At 47.3% G+C, this 11,805-nt stretch overlaps 6 protein-coding genes and 1 non-coding gene across 7 annotated transcripts; 3 read left to right on the top strand and 4 right to left on the bottom strand.

Moving 5' to 3' along the window:
- Window positions 1-190: 190 nt before the first annotated feature.
- On the bottom strand, window positions 191-545 carry L228DRAFT_250473 (hypothetical protein). The gene has a single exon (XM_018333345.1). It carries the CDS (start codon window positions 491-493, stop codon window positions 287-289), a length of 207 nt encoding a protein of 68 aa, XP_018185600.1. The 5' UTR covers window positions 494-545; the 3' UTR covers window positions 191-286.
- A 143-nt stretch (window positions 546-688) lies between these two features.
- L228DRAFT_t118 lies at window positions 689-807 on the top strand. Its single transcript has one exon. It is a non-coding gene; the product is annotated as a tRNA-Leu (tRNA).
- Window positions 808-1,398: 591 nt separating this feature from the next.
- On the bottom strand, window positions 1,399-3,483 carry L228DRAFT_233475 (flotillin domain-containing protein; the record flags this gene model as incomplete). Its single annotated transcript, XM_018330634.1, has 6 exons — window positions 1,399-1,695; window positions 1,850-1,956; window positions 2,088-2,167; window positions 2,358-2,856; window positions 2,953-3,311; window positions 3,367-3,483. The coding sequence occupies 6 exons, from the start codon at window positions 3,481-3,483 to the stop codon at window positions 1,448-1,450; spliced, it is 1,410 nt and encodes a 469-aa protein (XP_018185599.1). The 3' UTR covers window positions 1,399-1,447.
- Window positions 3,484-4,778: 1,295 nt separating this feature from the next.
- L228DRAFT_34300 (hypothetical protein) lies at window positions 4,779-6,424 on the top strand. The gene is made up of 2 exons (XM_018336502.1): window positions 4,779-5,146; window positions 5,198-6,424. The coding sequence occupies exons 1-2, from the start codon at window positions 5,071-5,073 to the stop codon at window positions 6,139-6,141; spliced, it is 1,020 nt and encodes a 339-aa protein (XP_018185598.1). The 5' UTR covers window positions 4,779-5,070; the 3' UTR covers window positions 6,142-6,424.
- A 173-nt stretch (window positions 6,425-6,597) lies between these two features.
- L228DRAFT_241235 (peptide transport protein PTR2) lies at window positions 6,598-8,529 on the bottom strand (the record flags this gene model as incomplete). Its single annotated transcript, XM_018331311.1, has 3 exons — window positions 6,598-7,253; window positions 7,321-8,100; window positions 8,175-8,529. The coding sequence occupies 3 exons, from the start codon at window positions 8,527-8,529 to the stop codon at window positions 6,598-6,600; spliced, it is 1,791 nt and encodes a 596-aa protein (XP_018185597.1).
- A 1,383-nt stretch (window positions 8,530-9,912) lies between these two features.
- On the bottom strand, window positions 9,913-10,592 carry L228DRAFT_250469 (hypothetical protein). The gene has a single exon (XM_018333344.1). The coding sequence runs from the start codon at window positions 10,327-10,329 to the stop codon at window positions 10,078-10,080; it is 252 nt and encodes an 83-aa protein (XP_018185596.1). The 5' UTR covers window positions 10,330-10,592; the 3' UTR covers window positions 9,913-10,077.
- A 26-nt stretch (window positions 10,593-10,618) lies between these two features.
- Window positions 10,619-11,307, top strand: L228DRAFT_34188 (hypothetical protein). The gene has a single exon (XM_018336500.1). It carries the CDS (start codon window positions 10,713-10,715, stop codon window positions 11,199-11,201), a length of 489 nt encoding a protein of 162 aa, XP_018185595.1. The 5' UTR covers window positions 10,619-10,712; the 3' UTR covers window positions 11,202-11,307.
- Window positions 11,308-11,805: the final 498 nt, after the last annotated feature.

Raw genomic sequence — 11,805 nt, 5'->3', positions numbered from 1 at the left:
TTAACGAAGTACGAGTGTTTAGACTGATGTACCCATCTCCTAGCCATACTTCACTACCATTCCCACGAATTTGTAACCTGAAGATAACAATATCATACCGTGTGCATCGTTTCGAATCCCTGGCTGAATCCGAATGATTGCACTTTTGACTGATATTACGATTGACTTTCTTTTTCTCTTTTCTCTTTTCTCTTTTCTCTTTTCCCTTTTTCTCTTTTCCCTCGTTTTTCCTCCTCTTTTTTATTTTTTATTTTATTTTTCATTTTTTATCTTCGCCTCTAAAATATTATGCTACACAATACTTGCCAGGTGTGACTTTCCTTTGATACAAATGTGCCTCTGCCCCCCTACTCCGTTCTCTTCTAACAGCCCGGCCCTGCATCTCGCCTCGCCTGCTCGTCGTTTTGGCGATTCGCGGCCTGGCCAGTTCCCTATTCCCGTGTTTCGTCCGAGGGTCCATCCTGTCATCAAAACGCTTGAGCAATGCATACATGGCCCGCCAGTAATTCTACGGAGTACACACGGACGGCTCGGCCGAGGGGCCAGGGGCGAAAGTGAGCAAAGTGACGACAAGTGAGTCGAGGCCAATCCTTTACTCCGTAGGTTTATAAGTCACCGTACCGAGTAAGGTTTATAGAGAACTATAAGGTTTATAAATTATTATAAGACACTCGATTTCAACCAATCAGGTGGGATGGCCGAGTTGGTTATGGCGCCAGGTTAAGGTCACAACCTTAGCACGAGTTGCTTTCTTAGTAATTTCCTGGTTCGGGAAACTGAGCGTGGGTTCGAGTCCCACTCCCATCAACAACTTTTTTGTCTTTGTCTCTTTTTTTATTATTACTTCGTTTTTTGCATCTTTTTTTCAAAAGGTTCTTAATTTTCTTATTTTGATACTTCTTTTTGAGAGTGTACGCCGGTGCCGGCTCAGCCCTGGATTGTCGAGAAAAATATATAGTCTAAGGGAGGGAAGTTGAGAGCTTGTGAAAAGAAGATAAATGGCTAGGAGAAAGCGAAATGAAGAAGGGAAAAGTGTATGAAATGTATGAAATATGGATTTAGGATTAAGATAAGTGGATTCACTACGAGAGATTATGATATAACGATATAATCTCTATGGTGTGGTAGGTATAGTCGAGAAAAATACGGGCATGGGTCGTTGTGTGTGAAGATTTGACCGTGAAGAAGGAAAATAACAATAATAATAGAAGAGCAAACGGTATGAGGATATGCATGCATTGCACATGAGATCGTTTGTAAGTCAAAATATATGCGGTTAGGTATACAAAATTCCCAGAATAATATGGAGAAAGCGTTAAAAGAGAAACAATGAAGAGAAGATGCATTAAAAAAGCACAAGGACAAAGTATCCAAAATGAAATAAACAAACCTGAAACACAAAATCTCCTCGTTTACGTATCTTACGGTTCATCCAGTCACGAGACCCCTACTCGCCATTGACCACAGGCTTCTTTGAACTGGCGGTAAGACTACCATCACTACGACGCAAATCGATGTCATCAGCGCCCTGCTGATATTGATATTGTTGAGACGGCTGGTACTGCGCGAGCCAAGTGGGCGGTGCGAGGCCCGTCTGCTCATTAATAGTGCTGAATAGTGGCGGAAGAGATTGATATAGATTCCGGATGGCGGCAGCCGAGTCCGTGTTTGATGCGGTGCCAGAGCCAGAAGAATCTTGATTGCCTGAGAGCGTGTCAGTGGATAGTAGGATGGTAGTATAGTGACGGAGTCTCTCGAGGATAGAGGATGGAGGATAGGAATAGAAAGGGAGATATAAGGTACACAGAGATATATATGACAGGGATGGACTAGAGCGGGTAAAACTTACCGGTATTCCAGATGGTGATTTTGGGCTGCAAGCCTTGGATAGCGGCGGCGTTGGCATTAGCGAGTTTCTCGTAGACGTTGTTTTGCAGCATGAGGTATTGCATGAGACTTTATAGTAGGTTTTAAGTTAAGGGTAAAATACGAGAACTAGGGACGAAAAGCAGTATTGAAGAGTGAACAAGGAAGCAAAAGCGGACGAATTGACTCACCCTGCTGGTCCGCCCATGGCATCGGACAACAGGCTATATGCTTTGGCCATTTCGGATAGACCTTGAGCTTCTTTTTGTCTTGAGAAGAAGAGCGCTTCGGCTTCCTTTGTCTGGCGATAGTACTCTGCATCGGCCTCTTGCGTGATCCGGTAGGCTTAATTGAGAGTTAACGTTAGTCCCACGCAACTCTACAATATATCTTGGATAACAACATAGACTCCGTCGGACTCGTCGGTTCCTTCCAGAGGTGTACAGGGAACGCAAAAAGCTTTAATGCTTACCATCAGCCTCGGCCTCGACTTTCTCCTTGTACATTGAACTATCCGAATTCTTTACGAGGGTGTAATAATCCGCATCGGCCTTTTGCTGCGCCGATTCTTTCTCAATCTTGCTCTTTGTGACATCTGTCGCACGTAGTCGTTCTAGCTCCATTTCCGCGCGCTTTTGCTCGACTTCGCGCTGTAATTCCGCATCTGTTGCTTCGGCTTGACGCTGTGCTTTGATCCTGGCCAGATTGATGCCCATGTTGAGCTCAGTCTGCTTGTTTGTGAGCTGGGCATCCGCCGAGGCTTTTTCGCTCTTACGCTGCGTCTCGAGCACAGCAGTCTCGGCATCAATCTTGGAAATCTCCTGCTTGGCTCGGCCTTCCTTTTCTGCCTCGCCGATGCGGCCGCGCATGCTGGCCTCCGCCACGTCAATCCGAGCTTGGTTAGATGCGCCCTCGTGCGCCTTGCGGCTGAGAAAAGCAAAATATTCGGATCCAGGCGTATCTTGCAGCTCTTTTACGTTGGCGTTGTAGCTTGATCCAGTGGTTAGTGCATGCTCGGTGTATATTATAATTGCCCAAAGACTAAAAAGTAAGAAGACAAATAAAACAGGGGTTAGGTGGACGTACATGCGCAATCCAAATTGGTTTAATTCGCTTTGAACATTCTCAATAACCTTTTGCTTGAAGACCTGACGTTCCCGAAATACCTCCTCCATGGACATGCCAGAGATGATGACCCGGGTTTCACCCTCAATAATGCCTTTGACAGTGTCTTGGACATGGGCGCCACCCGCCACGGCCGTCGCACGTCTACGGAACGAGATCTTGCCTGCTCCGGACAAAATTTTTGCATATTTGCGGAGAGATTCTTGGTTATCGTCTGGACCAATAGTGAATACGGCAGGCAGAGAAAATTGCAGCTTCTCAATGGTCATTGCTTGCAACGACAGAGAAAAATCAAACGGCGTTATCTTTATTCTCGTGACCTGAGAGAGGTCAGACTATTGCTTAGTGGTTGGTGGATGAATTTCACAATCAGACCCTTTGCCACGGATACACGAATACCTTTTTGACAACCCTGACATCCTCGATACCAGCGCCGGTGATGATAAGGTAGTCACTTGGGTCTGCGATATGGTACCTGCTAACGTCAGACATATGTTCAAATTGAACAAATTTGGCCCGGGCTTTTCCATACCACATCTTGACACTATGCCCCGTTGAATAAATGTAAGTGTATCACAAGATCGAACGAGCAGGCGGCTGATAGAATGAATGAGTTCAATACAAAGAGCAAAGCAATGTTGCACACTAGCGCAAAGGGAATATTTCGCAAGTATATAAGATATACCGAAAAAAAAAAAAAAAATCAAAGGCACAATGAAATGCGAATGAATCAATTAATATAATTTTCTATCAGCTCGACATGCATCCACCATTCTGGACAGATAAACCTCTAGCGAGAACATCAGCCTCATTGCAATGTTGCCTAGAACTCCATCTGTTCAAGTGTTACCGTACTTTTATGATAGCATAAGATGAAGAACTGAACACCTTGCCATAGCACAGCCCGATTTGTTCAAAGCCAAGAGTGTCCACGTTCTAGTCTATGATGTCACGGCAAATCCATTGCGTTTTTTGCTCCCGTTAAATAAAAACGAGTAATCACTCAGTGACATATCTCGGATAGCTAAAAAAGTATTCAAGGGTGACATTGTAAGGAAACATGATCCCAGCTTGAAATGCGGGGTCGCAAGTAGTGTTCCAACTTTAGCTGATTCGACAGCACGAATTACGATGAATTGAATTTATGAATTAATTCTCTGCATTTTCGTCAGATCATGGACAACTCATCGTAGGCCCAGGTCGTGCTTATGGGCTAGCAAACTAGAACTAAAACAGCTTGCCAGCTAAGGGAATAAGGAAACGTTGAACTTGAGTCTCAAAGGCGCTACAAGATGACAGGTACAGCCGCCACTACTGTAGTTGGCGCCGAGACGCCGAGACGCCACGACTAAGCGACAATCATAGTTGAGTTTAGGGCTGACCATCTCCTTTCTAGAAAGTTTACTTGTCACTGCCACATTATCCTGCTGCTCCCTGTTGTCTGTTCTCACGCGCTCGTGATGAAGATGCTTTGACACCGATACCGGTTTTCTGATCGCAGTCAATCAAATCCCCTCGTGCCGGCCTGATTGGGCTGTGCTCCTTCCGATGCTCGTCCGCCTTGCCATTTTGCTTCATTCCCGTCTCGGCCTGATATACAGGACTCACCGGCCATGTCAGCCGCATCAGGGCTGAAGGATATCTAACACGGATGATTCCTTCAGACCTTCCAGCTTGAGTATCGCGTTTTCCTTTGCGTTGAGACAGGTTTCGCCTTGCAGAATCAACACATTGACTGTGCAGGGCCCCTGGGCCCCGGGACAATGCGGAGAAACGCTAACTCACCAGAAGAACTGTGCCTCGTTTGGGGGAGCTAACGATCCAGGCTACATTGCCATGATGACCTTGATGACACTGTACCATTTTATTCCAAATGTTCTTCGCAACTTCACTCGCGCAGTTCCGTCTATTGCTTCCTCTGTTCCATTTCCATTCAAATTTCTCTGACTTTCTGAGCCAAGGCTTTCATCTCCAAATACATAATTACTTGAAGCGGTTTGAAATAATTCATTCAATATTTTCCTTTTTTTCAATCTGCTATATCCCGCTATCAAGCCTTGCTTATTCGATACAAAAACCATGTCTCATTCCGACTATGCTCAAACATCCAAATCCCAATCGTTCTACGATACCAGCATACCAACCTATGAAGAAAGCATATCCACATCAACATCATCACCACCTACATACTCACATTCAGTTCCAGACTCAGACTCAGTCTCAACCTCAGTCTCAGCGGCAGCAACAGTTCCAAGTTCAAGTCCACATATCAATCTCAATCTCAATCTCACGGCCCAGCTCGCCGCTGTTCGAACACAGCGCATCCGCAACCTGATCAACGAGCACATCACCCCTTTACTTCTCTCACAAGTCTCTTCCGGCCTGTCCAGGGTGACCTTGGTCTTGGTTCCATCGAATGCTGAGACTCTGCAGTCTTCCCCACTTCAGTCTTCCCCACTTCAGTCTTCCCCACTTCAGTCTTCCCGACATCAGTCGCACCACCACCGAGAAAAGCAAGACTACTACTCGACATCTTCTCTACGACACACCACAGCTAACGATTATTCCTGTGCCGGGCAACATCATGAGAATAAGCAAGATGAGAAGCCTGAAGTCATTGGCTTCCCCGCCACAGAGACAAGTATCCTCCGCCTCGTCTGGCTGCGCGGCGAGCAGTACCGCTCCGAATTCTGGCAACGAGATGTTGTTTTGCAGGAATTGCGAGACGAGTTGGACGTGCAGATGTGGCGGTTGTGCTGTTCTCGTTCTTTTGCTCCATCGTTTCCATCGAGTCCACCATTTTCCTTATCGCCCTCACTTCCATCGCTTCCATCAAGTCCACCATCTTTCCCTGCTACTTCACTTCCATTACCACCATCACTCCCTTCGTCTTCATCATCATCGCCTTCATCATGGAATATTTTCCGCCGCAGCAAATCCGACTACCGCACAATGCACCAAGACCAAAAGACAATCACAACCAGCGCAACGCCCACGCTCAACATCCCTCACATCGACTCCTCGACCGCGTCAAATAAACTGCACATCGGCGTTGTCCTTCAAGACGTCAGTATTCGAATAACTACAGAGATGGGCCTATACGATACGCGATCTGGCGAGGCAGTTGTTGTTAGTATTGACTTGGGTTAGATTTTGCCTTGTCATGTTTCCTCCTCTCCCTTTGACAGCGAGATATACGAAAAAGAAAGTAAAAACAATATACAAGATTGCACACAAACACACACGATACATAATCATTAATCTTCCGAGTACGTCAAATGTGACAAGCGGTGGCTTTTTGCTTTTAAAAATATCCTTGATTTTTATTCTTTGAGGTGTGGTGGTGACTATCCACCCATCCTCAACACATTGAACCTGATTAATAAAGAGCTTATGCTAAGTGACAAGAGAAGAAAATGAAGAGGGAAAAAAATAAAAAAGGCAACCATGTTGTCCATCATATAATAGTAACAATCATCAACGTAGACTGGACATAAATGGATATCTCTGCGTCGCATTCGTCATCAAGACGTAAAAATTCATCAAAAAGAAAACGGACAAGAAAAGAAAATAGAGAATCAAAGCCAAGCTGGAAAAAAAAAAAAGCTAAGCCTTGTCCTCGATGCTATACGTGAGGGCAGGATCCTCCTTCTCTTCAAGAGCGCCAGCGCCCGTCTCATTCATTTCGTCCTCAGTCGCGTTGAGTGGGGAGTAGATGAACCAGAAGAGGATACCGGCGATGAAGCAAGCAATGGCGAGACCAATGTACATCCAGAGGAGCTTGGGGTCGACGGCGGTTGGGGAGAGAGCAATGGCGAGGGCGGAGCCAAAGGCAGAGGTGAGGAGGAACATGGCCATGATAAAGGACTTCATGGTCGGGGGCGCCTTGGTGTAGGCGTACTCGAGACCGGTAATGGAGGCGAAGATTTCAGAGAGACCAATGAAGAGGTAGGCCGGGGTTTGGACAGCGACGTGGATGTGGTTGGGAATGACGCCGCCTTGGCTGGCGTCGCAGGCAAGCGGGGCCTTATAGCACGGGCCAGCGCTGTAGATGAGGTGCTGAACAATGGCAGCGTAGGCCATGGAAAGAGCGCCAAACATGAATCCGGCGGTGATACGAGTAATGGGCTTGAACTTGATGCCAACCTTGCGGAGAAGAGGATAGACGAGGCGATCGCAGATGGGAATGAAGATGATGATGGTAATGGGGTCAATGTTCTGCATGAGATCGTTGGGAATGCCGTGCAGTTCCATGGTACCAGCTATCGAAAGAGGTTAGAATTAAATGCCTTTCAGAGATTATACAGAGTTTGAGGAGTCAAAATATACCTTGTGAGATAAAGTTATTCAACATCTGAGTGTAGACGACCCAGTACACGGGGTAAAAGACGAAGACCTTGCATGCCTGAAGGGCGACGCGCATTTCGTCGACGAAGCTGTCATTCCAGGGGGTCGAGTAGCTGCCTCCATACTCCTCGCGGTAGGTCGGCTTGGCAGCGTTGAGGTCACCCTTGTGCGTCAAGCCAATCCACATGACCTTGAAGGCATGAGGAATGACCGATCCAGTTGGCGGGCGGATGGTGTAGAATGGCTTACTGACGGCGATAAAGACGAAGCCAATGATGAACATGATCATGGGCAAAAGATACGCCCACCAGAAACCAATGTGGTGCTCCATTTCCGTAGTGGCAATGGCGGAGAGAGATCCAACGTTGATGCAAAGGTAGAAGATCATGTAGATGCGCTGAATCGTGACACCGGGGTCAACAATGACGCGCTCTCCACTCTTCAGCGTCTTGACATATTGCTTGGAAGCCTTGTACTGGTCGGCAATCAACGGGCTGACGTTGGATTTGATACCACCCGTTCCCAAACCAATCACGGTCATGGCGACAATAAGACCTGCCTTTGACGCTCCTGCCGCAATTGCCGAGGGGATTGCAGTGGTGACCAGAATAAGAAGACCGATGGTGTAGATAACGGAAAAGAGAAGAATTGCATTATATCGACCCAAGTACTGGTCAGCAACAATGGCGCCAATAATTGGTGTCAAATAGCACCAGAATTGGAAGTAGTTGGTTAGTCCTGTAGCTGCAGTCTGTCCCATGCCTATACCACAATTCTTGTTAGCACTTTTTTTTTTTTAAAAGAGGCATCGAGTGATTGTCAAAAGATTGGCTTACCGAGAACACCAGGCACACCGCTGGGATCATGAACTTTGTTTTGAATGTAATTCTGGAAAGGTCCAGACAATCCATAGTAGGCGAAACGCTCGCAAAGCTCAACAAAAGACACCAAGAAGGCAGCCTTTGGCAGCTTGTCGGCGACGTGGCGTAAAGTGGCCTTTTCTTCCTCTGTAGGCTCCTCTCCATCGAGTGGCATGCTGCCAATGCTGCCTTCCATGCTCGGTTCGGCGTATGCGGGAGCAGTGTTGATGGGACCAACTTCAGTACCGCCAGCCATATCTTGCATGCTGCCCTTCCGAGGTTGAACCTCGGTGGCATGCATCTTTGCCATATCACTCACCCGTTCCGTCATATTGGGTTTGCGTCCTGGTAGACTGGACGCACGTAACAAGTTGTTAAAAGAGAGAGTGCAGTGACTGAGGTGGTACTCAGGTTCGAGTGTGACGATGCGGATTGAAAGGGAGGGGGCCTCAAGATAGATTTATGCAATCCTCGAGGCGCCCCAGACCCAGGAAAGATAGCTCACCCAGACGCACCCCAGGGCCTGGGAGGCAATTGACCTGCCCAGGCGTGTGTGCGCGCACACTCCTGGGTTCCGGTGTCACAGACCGGCAAAGCATGAGTAGCTGATGGAGATTGGGACCGGTGCAACCCTGGCATTCTAGAATAGCCACTAGACTGATAAGACTCGGACAATCCGACCATGTATCGTGATATTTCCACATGCACTTGAGTTGGCGTGTGCGGAAAGACTGCTCTAGTGCAGCCGTTGGTGAAAGACCAGAACTCGAAAAACTGCAACAAGGAGTATTATGATAAGTGGTGGCATGATTGGCGGTCCAAGGATATTTTTCGGGGATTTTGACTGGAAATGGGCGATCTTCGGGGCGAAATGCCACTTGGAGCTCGCCTATCAGCGACGGCGCATACGCCATCCCGCGTCGTCTCGGTCCTTTGTCCTGTCAAAAAGAGTGTGTGTCCCAACAGGTAGGACTGAGGCTCAAAATTTTGACCGAGGTACAACATGTATCTATCACAGTAAGCATCTCAAGGATTGGACGAATCATCCATCGCTCATTCAAAATCGTTCAACTCTTGTGGCTTACTAGGACTGCTGCATGATAATTCAAGAGTGAAGCAAGGGTTATTCGCAGATCAACCCACTGGGGGAGTGACTCGGGTATCCAAGCTGGAGTAGGTGGAAGCTGCAGTGACCCCGTCGCACCCACCACTTGTCAGCCAATCCTCGTCAAGCAGTAGGCATTTCGTGCACGTCTATGTACATGCAGATATAGATCTTGATCTCAGGATCGTATGCCAAAGAGTCAACCCAACTGTGACTATCAATTGGCTTTGGAAAATAGGGGCACAAGTATATCAGCATTTTCCCTGGAATATACAAGCACTCTCTGCAACGAGAATATCCTCAGTGAAGAAGTCACAATATCATCTGCCGATTCTGGTAGCCGCAAATACGATTTATTATCGGCGGAGACGCTATGAGCAACCAAAAGGTAATGATAATTCATTTCCCAAACTCCAGAGCGGTACCTGTTTCGCGCCTGGTGTTCGTAGTAAGTCCGCACGGAAATGACTTCCAAAAAGAGCAGGTGATTAGGCAAACCCTAGTTAGGCCCTGGCAGGAAGGCCACCGTTCGGTCCAGGTCGGCTGTTTGTTCTGCCGCCCAATGTTGCAATCTTTATTTCTGAAAGGCCCGTCTCCCCTCCATTCGCCACTGACAGGCTGTAGTTCAACCCGCTACCAAAGAAACGATGAAGGAGTCGACTCGGCCATGCTATGGTGCGAGGGTGGCTCTACCCTGAAGTCAAATGGGCAAAAATTCTGACTGGACCTTTGGAAGATAGCTAGCCGCTTCTATGGTCGTGATCAGCGGCCATCTCAGGCGACAAACACACTCCCCTTGACTCGAAATCTTTCTGGAAGCCCGTCTAGTTCTTTGTGGGTGTAAATGGGGACATGGCGGCCAACGCCGAACACACCGCTAATACCACGTTGAGAACTTCTCTGCCTAGTGTTGCTATCACCTGAAGCGGAGCTCTGAGTAGTTTGGCACGAAGACGAGTGCCACAAAAGCCTAATTTGAGGCATCGTGGGTCTGTGGTGCACTCGGTCCACTGACTGTCGGGTCATTTTTCCCCACAGATATCTTAGCATATGGTAATCAAAATATGAATATCCAGTCAATTTAACCAGATTGCTTGGCGTCGAGTCTTTTCAGATGAGAAAATAAGCGCGAGAAGACAATTTCTCTAAGGTAACAAATATCCAGGGCCGCATGCTGTTTATTGCGCTGCTTCCGAGCCATTGCAACTCTGGCGGGTGGGCGGAGCAAGAACCACACGATGGTGGATTATCATGATCAGTCCACTGTACTAAGAATTCACACATTGAGATATACCTTTTCCGTCTGCAAGGTGAAGTAGGCTCCTGCTGCCATCCAACCAACCACGGAACAGGTGTACAGTAACATGCTTCTTATCATTTGCCAAGACGGTTGATCGAATGTTGCGTCAATGACTGAAGCATGGCGTCTATGGCTTCATGGTCCGGTGGTTCATGTGACAGATTATTCTCATTTAAGCGGGCCCTATCAACCTTATTCACCACAAAATAAAGATCGCGCGATAACAATCGGTGATCGTTGGCTGCCATCAATACCCTGTCGAAGCCTTGTAGAGGACTCCACTAGCAAATGCGATGAGGATGATTGGTCTTGTACCGCATCTCTACCGGAGTATGAGACATCAGAAGGATGGGATCGTCTTCAGGCATCTCGATACCGGCTGGCTATGATGCAAAAGAAGTGTAATGATGTTGCTTGTATCATCCTCATCATCTCTGTAATAATTCCAACGAAATCGATTATCATCAGTCCATCAATTCAATGGATTCGAGTGATCGGGGCGGGTTTGTCAAAGACTTCTGTCAGTATCAGCAATATCTCGTGTCTTGCTGCCACACTAGGAAAAGGCTCCTCAGATCTCTCAAATCAGACTTGCTAGGAAACCACAGACCTTCTAACATAACACGCTATCTCACCACAAACAGCTTCCCCGGTTCCACAACCAGGATAAGTTGCTGTTTAGTCTCGTGTCTCCGTTGGGATCCCCACTCATATCTGCAAGCCCAGGAGTATGGACACCACAGGCAGTTTTCGGTACACAAAAATGCACCCCAGTGATATGGGCAACTCCGTAAGAGGCAGGTGGAAAAGATGGTGTCGGATGTACTTTCTTCGTACCTTCTCTGCGAAATACCATGGGTTAAGATTGTGGTCAAAGTGTCCTGCTATCGTTTAAGCTTGTTGCTGCATCAAGAAGGAGCCAAGAGTAAGTCAAGTCTCTCATATTACACATTCTCTGGAAACCGGTGTCGCCACATAGTCTCTTTGATTGTTTCTCAGAGCCCTAATGCTGAGATCTACGAGTCTGTATCACCAATGGCTTTGGAATGATACCCTTGGGTCAAATTATGAATTCGTGACAACCTTTGTGAACAGCTTTATGCTGATCAGAACCAACGGGTTTGAGAAAGGGAAGAAAACCCCAGATAATTCTATGGCTGGCTCAACGTGTCCTCCAGTCAATATCAATGTCGGCCGACTCC

Source organism: Xylona heveae (genome assembly GCF_001619985.1).
Source record: "Xylona heveae TC161 unplaced genomic scaffold L228scaffold_11, whole genome shotgun sequence".
NCBI classification, from domain to species: domain Eukaryota; kingdom Fungi; phylum Ascomycota; class Xylonomycetes; order Xylonales; family Xylonaceae; genus Xylona; species Xylona heveae.
The sequence above is the reverse complement of the archived record's forward strand: the minus strand, read 5'-3'. Positions and strand labels throughout refer to the sequence as shown.